General features: G+C 38.5%; 1 protein-coding gene across 1 annotated transcript in view; it reads right to left on the minus strand.

Moving 5' to 3' along the window:
* The window catches only part of AUH (AU RNA binding methylglutaconyl-CoA hydratase), a 204839-nt gene extending 193155 nt beyond the window's left edge, over positions 1 to 11684 (minus strand). The window contains exon 1 of the mRNA XM_044662349.1: positions 11444 to 11684. Within this exon, the coding sequence (XP_044518284.1) occupies positions 11444 to 11684 (241 nt within the window). The remainder of the gene's footprint in view (positions 1 to 11443) is intronic.
* Positions 11685 to 12212: the final 528 nt, after the last annotated feature.

Genomic DNA, 12212 nt, shown 5'->3' on the forward strand with positions numbered 1-12212 from the left:
TCTCAGCCCCTATTCAATCTCCCTTCACCCTGCTTCTTCCTCTGCCCAACTCATCTCCCCTCTCCTCCTACCTTTCCTCCCTCCTCTCTTCCCCAACCTCAGCCCCACCCCCAGTCCTTCCTCAACCTGACCATGTCTCCTCCTCTCTTCTCCACCCCAAACTCCTCCCCTCTCTCCTCCAAGACCCTCACCTCCTAACCAACCCCTCCCTCCCAGCTCACCCACTCCTCCCTCTTCTGCTACCGGCTCCACTACAACCCAAACAACCCAAAGAACAAGTCAAGGAGCAGAAATCACAGACAATTCAAATAAAGGCCTATTCCCTCTAAGGGATGTTCCAACTTATAATAAACGAGGGGACTGAGTGAACATTAAACATCATACACCTTTCTCTCCATAAGACATTGAGAGATTCAGAGGGGAAAAAATCCTTTCCTTTGAAAATAAGCTCATTGTAGTCATAAAAAAGATTGAAAGCATTTACCACACTTATAATCCCACGTGGCTTGACATGGAAAGTTTGCTCCACGTCCTGCTAATGAAAAGGGAAAGAAATGAGATTCTTTCACTTGTTAATCAGGCCCAAGGAGATGGAGCAATCCTTTGGCCAACTTGAAGATTCCAAATGGGACCCAAATTCAGATCAAGATTACTTACAACTATGTCAGGCTAGGAATGCACTGCTAAAAGCAATGAGAGCTTATTTTGACAGGCTTGGCCCATGGACTAAATTTGAAAATCTAAAGCAGGAAGATAAAGAAAACCCCTCTCAGTTTATGACTTTTTTATTATTATTTTATTATTTTGTTTAGACTTATTGAGCTGGGAGGCAGATATGTGAACGTAGACCTTTCAAGGGAAAGAGATATTAGACAAATCAGGATACAATTTGTAAAAAAAGGTTGTAAGGTGGTTAAGAAGTATTTTCTTACTGTCCAAACTGATCTAATATGGACCTCAAGGAATTAAAAAGAGTGGCAGTTTACAATTTTGAGACATAAAGAGAACACTGATTTAGTGGAGACATTAAGGTAGGAAATAAAAGCTTTAACTGAAACAGTTGGAAAAGCAAACTAGGGAAAGGTCATAGCTCTCTTACAGGAATCCATGAAGCAACCACTAAACATGTTATTTTTGTGGAAATGTGGACCACATAATTATGAATTATAGGAAGAGGAATCAGGAAAAAAGAAATAGAAGCTTGAGGAATAACAACAGTAATGGGAAGAATAGTAATTCAAATGGGGCAAATAAAAACTCACATCAAAACATCTGTACTCAGTGTGGGAACCCCCCTCAATATGGGGGACTCCAGAGGTGTGAACAAAGGAATCTAGAATGATAGTTCTCGGTAGGGGAAGGGACCTCAAAAAGTCTGGAGGTGAATTTGAAGCCTTTTCAGACCCCATTGCCTTATTGATCTTGACTGTTTCAGTTTGTTCCCCTCCCCATAATATAGAAAGTGAAGATGGGATTAACTCTCCCCTGCCCATTTTTTAGATTTAATCACCAAAAGTGTGCACACCCTAATTATCCTTAAGTAGGGGAGGTCTGTGGCCCACATATGCGATAGTGAGTGACGAATCAGAATCAACTGACTGCTCCCTGGGCAATCCTAAGCAAAGCTTTAGCTGTAACTGATACCCATAAAATGGAAGGCACAGGAAGTGACGAAAGGAATGGTTTTTACAAGTGGCAAGAACTTCCTGTGAGGAAAGTGTTTGCCTTGAACTGGACCCTGGAGGTCCAGCTGAGGACTGCTTTCTATTAGGACTACCACATGGGAGAGTGAAAAAGGCTGACTCACTTCCTTGGTTTGTTCTGAGAGGTGCTAGCCTCCAGAGGGGCCCCTCATCTGGGAGGAGGCCTCATGGATAAAACCCTTGTTAATTCACCCTTAGGCCCTCTGGCTAGGGCTTCTGGAGCCATGCCTGAGTAAAGCCAGGGCTTGAGCAATAGTTTAGTTCGTTAAGCTAGATTTCTTACTCTGCCCTCTTCCTCATTTCTCTACTTTCACTCTTTTTCCTCTATTTTATAAATAAGTTGCTAAAAAGTCATTTGGAATTAAGCAATCATTCCTGGTGACCACACTCTGATAAATTTAGTCCAACTCTTTTAATCTTAACCCCTTACATTCTGTCCCTTACAAGAAGTCTCTGTAACTTATTATGTAAAATGATCATTTGGGGAGACTAGTCTCCCAAAGATCATCAGGGGATTGTGAAGATAGAATGAGCTCACCCGTATTCACTCTTTAGACTTTAGCAACCAGGAATATGTGCACCCTGCCCAACTTAGAATTAAGTGTGTGTGGGGGGGGGAAGAGAGGTCTATACCCCACACGTGCTAGTGAGTGACATGGGCAGTCCGAAAGACGGTTGAGGCTGCCATTTGTCCACATAGAACTGGAGGATGGACGCAGGAAGTGATACAAAGAACGATCTTTTAAATATGATGGTTAACTTTCTATGAGGAAGATTTTGCCCTTTGAACCTGGCCTTGGAGGAGCTCAGGTTTGAGACCTCAGACTGCTTCCCTTTGAATTGTCATGTGGGTGAGTGAAAGGCTGAGTGCCTTTTCTTTGGCTTTTCTGAAGGCTAGCCTCCAAAGAGGCCTTCCTGCCTTGGAAGAAGCCTCGTGGTTAGAAGCCTTGTTTAATTAACCTCTGTGCCCCCCTTTGCTGGGGCCTCTGAAGCCCTGTCTAGTTCAGGCCTTCGGACATGGCTGGAGTAAAATTCAAACTCACACTCTCTCACTCACTCTCTCTCTCTCTCTCTCTCTCTCTCTCTCTCTCTCTCTCTCTCTCTCTCTCATTTTCCCTACCTTCACTCTTCCTATTTGTAAATAAACTACCATAAAACTTATCCTGACTTGAGTCTTTAATTTTGGAATTAGGTAATCAATTCCTGGCAACCAAAACTCTTAAATATTCAGTCCAACTATAATTTTTACCTCTTACATAATGCAATTCTAAATACAAGATGTATTTAATTTCCTGTTAACCACTCCAACAGCTATCAAAATTGGAGAAAAGAACTCTTGGATCCATTGCTCACATATAAAATGGGTACCCTTGTATTGTCACTAAGTGACTGTATCCTGTTATATATACTGTATTTGCTGGTTGTTTAAGATTTAAGTTTGTTTTTAAGTTCACATATTAATCTAATCTTTAACATTCCATTACACTATGTCACTTTCAGTTACTGTGTTTTGGCTATTCGTTCTGTTACACTGTCTTTATTTGTACCCTCTGGCCTGGAAGTAATACCATTATAAAAGTTCATAGACAAATTGGGCAAACTGTCTTGTCATGGGCAACAATTCCAGTCTACAGTAACAAGATATTACCATAGCCTGCAACACAAGGAGGTCACATGTTGCCTAAATGGTCTTTTGCTACTTTTGCCTTTGTTAATTGTCCCACTGATGATGATGGGTAGACTCTATCAAACTGGTTACAACTTATATTGGTAACCTTTGGAGAATTTAATGAGCTAAAAACCTTAAGTGATTTTAACAGGTCTTTAGAAGTGATGTTTAGATATCTAGGAGCACCACTACCTCTGACTGATCATTCACCTACCTTTGACTTGTAACAAGAGGAAAGGGTCCAGTTAGTTGTAGTAAGTACGAGTGACAAAGTGCTATTGTCTTCCTCACCTCCACATTTATAAAAATGTATTGGATAGGACATCAGAAGTGATTTTCATTATTGTATCCCCCATCTCCACATTAAATACGTGTCTTTTAAAGCTGTTACAGTCTCATCTGGGAGGAGGGAGAATTTCCCATGGGGCTTGGTGACTTGTGGATGGTTTTATATTAGTAACTCTTTAGCTTACTCTACCCTTCCACCAGAATGGTACGTTTTAGACCCAAAAGGTCATCAACAGTACAGTGGTTTTTCTGGGCTCTCCTGCCAAATTTTGGAATGATGGCAGTAATAGATTCTGTTAAAAATATCTCAGTTGAGGTTGATAGATTGGCTAGATCTGGAGAACTTGTGACGAATATCCATGAGCTTCAAAGGCTTTTAAATGACACATAGCAAGTGACTATAGAGACTCATGTAAATCCTAATGATAGCTGGTAGAACCTCTCATGACTACAAGGAACGGGTTTGTTTGCAGTTGTCATCAAATAGGCTCTTACGATTTAGGGAATTTTGGTACTTCTTAGAATCTGCATTAGTTGTTGTACTACTGTTTAAAAAAAAAAAAGAAGTTGGTACCTGGTAAAAAAAATCATGTACACACACTGTGGATCATGGCCAAGTTAAAAAAGAAATAGATCTCATTTTTGTGTGAGAAACCTTTGTGTTGTGCCCCTGTTGGCTAACACATTGTCACATGGAATGTGAACTATGAATTTATTATTTTTTGTTATTGTTGTTATTCTTTACATTTGCAATAGGATATTTGTTTTTTCTTTTTTTTTTTTGTACTTGAAGTACACAGAATCAGTATTAATGTTTTTGATCTTGAAGGATAAGTTTACAATATGTATTAGCCCTAATACCAATGCATACCCCAAAGCTTTAGACTATAGAAACTTGCCATTGATTGTTAAATATTATGGAACTTTTACAAATAATTGTATCTGATTTCAGAAGAAAGGATCACAAAAGAGCCATTACACAGTGCCGAGAAGCACAAGATCAAGGAGGCCAATAATCCTTGTGGGATTGATGAGGATCTGCGCCAAGACAAAGGATTTGTTTTGAGGTTTGAGGAAGCAGCCGTCTGACAATTTCAGAAACAGGACTCCATTGTGCCAGATTTCCTACAAGTACCTTAGTTTGGCTTTCATTTTGGCTCTCCAATTCCTTAGAATGAAGGTAAATCAGATCAGGGAATCATACTTCCCTTTTACCTCAAAATCTAGTCCCTTCTCTCTTATAGCATGGCCATTTTCTGTAGTCCTGGCTGCCATTGGGTAAATGCTATATTGCTGCAATTGTCCTACAGGCTTGTGGGACATAAATCACTTTAACTGAGCCTTGCTGGCGATTCAAGGACCTGTTACGGGTTTTTTAATCATAATTTTATACACATAAGATTTCAATATTTTATTTTTTTATCCCGAATTTAATTTTTGCTTTTTTTATTTGGGTTTGGGGACAGGTGGGTATATTGGTTTTCTTTTGACAATTGATTCATATACCTCATAACTCAGCCATGTATCCCAGGGTGATTCTAGTGATGGTCAACACCCTCCTCCAGGGGGACTGTATAATTATACTAAAATCCAAAGGTTGAAATGTTTTGGAGAAATTTTAGGAAAAGAAACTCACCAATACCCCAAATCAATAAAGCAGATCTTTTGGAGAAGGTGCCATAAGAAAGCCTGTGGAAACTACACACTGCATCAAAAGATCTAGAGTGAACATCAGGATATAATGAACTGAACTGAAGGGGGTTGAACATGCTTATTCTGAATGTAAACTCTTATGCCAAAGGTCTCCTAATTGGTGTTTTGTCAATGTGTCTATCAATCATTTTGTTGTTTTCTTTCTCTTTTCTTTCCCTCTTACCCCCAAATTATTGTAATTTCCCCTTTAGCCTTTGTTCTGTATTAGGTAAAGTCCAATATCACTCAATTAGGAGATGTACAGTCAAGCTTCATTACTGGTTCTCTAAAATTAATGTCTGTCTGCATCGTTTTTCTTCTACAATGGTCTCTCTGAAACATTTGCTGCTGCTGACCAACCTCTCTTGAATACTCTCACTTCTCTAGGTTTTCAAGACAAAATTCTCCTATGTTCATCCTCCCAGCTGGTTAACTATTCTTTCTCCATCCTTTTTACTGGATGATCATTCATATGTATGGTCTCCTAAATGTGTAACAACCCAAGATTCTTCCCTGAAGCCTCTTCTTCCTATATACTGTCTCAATGAATTCAACATGTCTATACGGATGATTCCCATACCTTTTTGACCTGGCCTATGGTCTCTCTTAAGTACCAGTCCTATATCATGAATAATCTATTGGATGTGAAAATGAATGGCCCCTAGACATTTCAATTTCAGTAGACTCATTATAGATCAGTGATTCCCAAAGTGGGAACTACAGCCCCCTGGTGGGTGCTGCAACGATCCAAGGGGGTGGTGATGGCCAAAGGTGCATTTATCTTTTCTATTAATTACTATTAAAAAAAATTTTTAATTAATTTCCAGGGGGCTAAGTAACATTTTTCCTGGAAAAGGGGCAGTAGGCCAAAAAAGTTTGGGAACCACTGTTATAGATCATCCCCGTATTACTTGGACAACTAGAAATACCTTACTTCCTTTTCTTGTCTCTTCCCTCTCTAATCCATCCTACATAGCTACAAAAGTAATATTCCTAAATTATGACTTTGTCATTGCCCCCAATTACTTCCAGGATTGAATTTTTTTTCATTGCTTTTTGGCATTTAAGTTCTTTACAATTTGGCTTCAGTTTACCTTTCTACCTTTCCAGGCTTATTATTAATTCACCTAATCTTCAAGTTAACCTGGACTTCTTGCCATTATTCATACAGACCACTGTACAATTTGTCTTCCATACCTAAAATACATCCCTCCATCTCTATCTCCCAGTTAGTTTACCATTATATATGGTTATATATGTATAAATAAGCATATATATGTATAGCTAGAATCATTAGTTTACCATTATATATATGTAATGTATTTATGAATACACACATATATATATGTTTATATGTGTATATTTGTATATAACAGATTTCCAGTGCTTCAAGGGTGGACTTCCAGTTCTTTGGATTGCCTATAGATAACTGAAACCTCAGATAAGGAAGCCATACTATACATTATTTTTATCTTTGTATCTTAAAATAATACTAATGTACCTGTTAGCTATTTAATAAATGTTTGTTGAATTAAATTCTTCTGTATTCTCTCTTCCCTTGGATCACATGGCATTATCTCTTGTTCTCCTCCTGCCTGAACATTCCTTTTCCTTTTTTTCCAACCTTTACCTCTGTCTTAGAATTAATACTAAGTATTGGTTCCAAGGCAGAAGAGCAGTAAGGTTTAGACAACTGTGGTCAAGTGATTTACCCATAATCACACAGGTAGGAAATGTCAGAATCTCCCCTTTCTAAGCCTGGCACTCTATCCAATGAACCACCCTAACTACTCCGACCATTTATTTATTGAATTATCATCCTTCTCCTACTTCATAACTGAATATTTTTTTCAAAGCTCTATCCTGAATTCTCTTTCCTCTCTATACTCTCTCCCTTGATTATCTCATCTACTCCCATATATTCAATAATCATGCATCTCAAATATAGTGTACCAATACCATGACTCGACATCTCTTCTAAATCTAATGTCCTCCAAATTTCTCTTTTTTTGTTGAGGGCACCACTATCCTCCTAAGTCACAAAGGTTCACAACCATAGTCATACTAAGACAGCATTGGCAAACCTTTTAGAGATTGTGTGCCCAAACTGCTCTTCCCGATTACCCCAGAGAGCAAAAGGAGGAAGTGCTCTCGCATTCATCTGCTAGGCTGGGGGGTGGGGTGGTAATGGTAGGAGATGGTATGTAAATATTGTCCCCAAGAGTGGTGGAGAGGGGGAATGGGGCAGTCCCCTCTAGCATGCCGAGGCACACATGCCACATCTTCACCAACAGTGCCCTAGAATATTTCCTCTCTCACCTCCTTCCCTACCCTGCCATTGCCAATCATTAATCAAATTTCATTATTTCATCTCCTTAACATCTCTTAAACCATCTCTGGGCTCTCCCCTCACCAGTAAGTCCTCTTCAAAGCTGCCAAAATAATCTTTCAGGGCACAGGTTTGATTTATCATTCCTTACACAAAAATCTTTGGTGAATTCCTATTACTTCTAAAATAAAATGCAAACTCTTGTTCCAATCTACCTTTCTAGATTTACTATGTCATACTGCTGAATAATGTTGAGGGTGCATTCAACTAAAATTAAAAGTATATTTCATGTGAACTGTTTAGCTAAGTTATCCCAAGGGCTTTTGTATTTTGTATTTTTCAGTTGTTTTCTGAAATTATGAGTACAGGATCAATAAATTCTCTTTTCTTGTTGAAATCAATTTACCTAAATTTCAAGTTCTCACTGGTTTGGCTTTTTGTTGTTCAGTAGTGCCAGATTCTTCCTGACCAGGTTGGCTATTTGGTAAAAAACTTTACAATCACAGCTTATCTTGAAAATTACATACAGTAGGGTCTCCTTATCCATGGTTTAGCTTTCCTTGATTTCAATTATCAAAGATCAAGTACAGAGAGTCATAAGTTCGGAGGCAGCAGTTTGTCTTCTGCTACAGGCTCCTAGGCTTTCACTTTTACTTTTTAGGTTTTTAGGGGGGCTGCACACCATAGAAGGTTGAGACAAGGAGGAGGAATTGGCAAGAGTATATATATATATATATATATATATATATATATATATATGATCAGCAGGTATTCACCTATATCTGTGGTTTCAGCCATCCATAGGTCTTGGAATCTATCCCCCCAGGGATACAGCACCCTACTATAGTAAGGTATAGAAAAGGCTTGTAATGTTTTCAATTCAGCAAACATATATGTGCACCTACTGTGTGCATGGAACAGTAGATAAGAGCATCCACCTGGAGTCAGGAAGACCTGACTTGAAATCTCACCTTACTAGCTATGTGACCCAGGGAAAGTTACTTAACCCTGTTTGCCTCAGTTTCCTCATATATAAAATAAGCTGAAGAAAATGAAAAAAACACTCTAGTTTTCTTTGCCAAGAAAATCTCAAATGGAGTCACAATGAGTCCAGAAATGACTGAAAAATGACTAAACAACAACTATGTGCAAGGTACTATGCATCAATGAAAAGAACATCCACATATATGGTACAGAGGAAGATGCAGTGAACGTGAATTTCTTTTGATTGACAATTATTTTTTATAAAAAAAAGGATATCACTTTAGGGGGACAGATTTGGTGGGTAGTAAGAGTCCCTTTCCCCCTTAAAAATGCACAATCAATGAAAATATTCAAAACAGAGCAGAAAATATAAGAAAAGGTCACAGTCAAGCAGGGCAGTTTTGTTAATACAACGTTAAATTTAACATACATTTTAAAAAACAAATTTTGAAACTCACTTTTTCTTATATAATCTTTTTTTGTTCTTTGTACATTAAAATGTCCATATATATGTTGATAATTAAGTTCATAAGAAAAGCTTTTTTTTAAGTATCCACATAGAATTACAGATCCTTGAAATAACATTTTATCCATTTTAAACTGAAGTGTATTAGCTCTTGTCCTTCACTACCATATTTTTTGAATCATGGTTGATTTAATCATTAAACAAAATAGCTAATGTCTCAGTTTTATAAATATTCCAAATTTTATAAGCATAATATAAGTTTTTAAGTCACTTACAAAAAGATTGGAAAGATCAAGGTTTAGGACAGATACCTACTACATATGACCTTCTTGTAGGGTATGTATCCAAAAATCAATCCCTCTAAGGTGAACAAATCATGACTAAAAGTAACTATACAATATTATCTGACCCACATTTCTACCTCTTTTTCTTCCAAGAGTATTTTAGTGATTTTTATAAAATTCCTTGCTTAACTCCTGATTTAATGTTTATATCATTTCCCTTGTCTACTAGCATAAAAATTCTTTATGAATAATTGAAGGTTCTCTTCCTCCCTCAATTTAAGTAGGCCAATCTTCATGGACTTTTGTGCTAGAAATTCTTAACTTGGTTATCTCCTTTTAAGTAGTGATTCTGCTAGATTAGTTCATGGATAACAGAAATACATAGTTTGTAATCGGGTCTAGCCTTGAAAACTAGAGCTTGGTGGATCCTGCCAGATCATGCATTCCACTAGCAGAGTTTTTAAGAACCTAGAGTCACTTCTCAGCTACAATGAGGTAGAGGAATATTGTAATTCTATCAAAGATATGTGTGAAAATACTTTATAACAATATGGCACTAAATTTGCATGTGATTATTATTAAAAGGGTAGATAAGAAGAGCAAAGAAATCTATTAATACAAGAAAACTATAAATTTTTCTGATTTTCTCAAATCAAATCTGTTTCTATCCCATTTATTTCAGTAAAAGATAAAACTAACTTAACTTCCCAATTCATTATCTTACTCTCCTCTCCTCCAACAAAAAGTAAGGTGGTTAATTACAAAGCCTCTCAAGCCTTGGATTATTCCCTAATGGCTGCCTTCATTCCTCATATGCTGTCATATGTTGTCAGCTAAACTAGAGAAAAATCACCAACTGGATCCACTACAAATCTGTTACATAACTATAAAATGGGCCCTCACTATGGCAAGGCAATGCTTTTTACACATCTTTAATTAGTTTACCATCCTATTCACTACAACACATTTCCCATATGTTTTCATACCTCCTCAAACTTATCCTCTAGTAAACATTACTCAAATGGATTCTACCAGGTTCATACTTTACTCCGTACCATATGAAGAGGTGGTTCTCATTGACAAATTAATGACCTCTCTCTATGTACAAGTGATCCCCATGTAACCTGTTTTCTCCAGCAGTTTGCCCCCTCTATTATCCCATCATCTAATTTTCAATCTATACATACATTTCAGCTGCTTTTCTATTGCCTATATACTCACATCTCTGCCATCCTCAAAACAATTCTCACTTAATCAGTTTGCAAAGTGTTTTATATTCTCTTATTTGATCCTTACAATAACCCTATCTAGTCAGTTGGATAGGAATTATTATTCCTATTTATACAGGTGAAAAAAACTGAGTGTGAGGGGAGTACAAGTAGTCACAGTCATATCTCTCCTGATGACAAGTTCACAGAAGCTTCTTCTGTGTCTGCCAGGTCTAAAAATTAGCATTCATCTATAACATCAAAATAAATTCAAAAAAATTAGCCAACACTAATCAATGATTTTGAACCCTCCAAACATAAAGGCATCAATAGCACTTATTTGCAGGGGAGGACATAAAAAGTAATAAAATCCATTATCCGAAGGACAAGAAAGGAAAATAAGAAAATAACAGCAAGATGAATTTGTGATCGTGGGAATTGACTACCAAGTTAGAAATAGGCTCACAATTATCTCGTAGTAATTTTACCTGCGTAAAATCTCTTCCAACTTTAAAACACTCTAAATCACGTAAATTCATGTACCTGCCATGTTTCTCATACCCCATTTTGCTTGAAAATCCCTCAGATTCTCTGATACAAAGACGCATTAATATCAAAGGCCAATTCCTGAGTCATCCACATTTTTGTTATGGACAGGGGAGAGGAGACAGAGGCGAGAGCCCAGAAGGGAGCGAGCGAGGGTGATGCTTTTCGGCTGAGGTCAAAGGACCTTCTCCCAAGGGTCTGAAGGGATGCTGCTCCCCCCTCCCCTTCCAGCCAGGCCCCGTGAGCCCCGGAAGCCCTGTGTGCCCGGTGTCACCTTTGTTCTCCTCCTCCAGGTAACGGACTCTTAGCTCCTCATCGCCTTTTGCTTCCGAACCATAACTCCTGCTGAGGCCTGACCCCGCACTCACAGAAGCCCAGCAGCGACGCTCAGATGTTAACCACATGCGCTGCCCCGACCCCCCTGTCACCAACCCCTGACCCAACCGGGCAAAGTAGGCAGCCACCAAGCGGACGCCGCAACCCTGGAGGACACCTAGACCACCGGTCGCCGCCATACTGTCTGTTTACAAGCCAGACCCCGCCCCTCTGGCCACCCTTTACCACTCCCAACTGCACCAAGGCCAAGGGACGCTACTGCTCCTCCTTTCCCCCTTAGTCTGTTCCGGGTTATTCAGCTTACTCCCCAGCAAAGCCTAACCCGCCCATTATGATGTCACTTCCTTTCACTACAAACTACTTCTGAAGGCTAGGTATAGTGTTACCTTCTTTCTTCCCTTAGCTTCAAGATACCTGCAGAGACTTATATTAGGACGCGTAAGAATTTTTCTGAAATTGTACTGTTTAAACTGGACCTGTCGTTATTGTCGAAAATTCTGGTGTCGAATTCCATTTATCAGTAAAGTCCTGTAACTTTATTATAACTGATAGTGAATTTCCTGAGGCACTGAGAATGCAGTTTGCCTACACAGCAAAAATGTATTTTTATCTGAGGAAAACGTCTAAAAATGAATTAGTTGTCCGAGCTAGGTTAAATACGAAATTAGGTAGCTTACCTAAGATTTGCAAAGTTCTTCTTACAACTT

Source organism: Gracilinanus agilis, chromosome 1, assembly GCF_016433145.1.
Source record: "Gracilinanus agilis isolate LMUSP501 chromosome 1, AgileGrace, whole genome shotgun sequence".
Lineage (NCBI taxonomy): Eukaryota > Metazoa > Chordata > Mammalia > Didelphimorphia > Didelphidae > Gracilinanus > Gracilinanus agilis.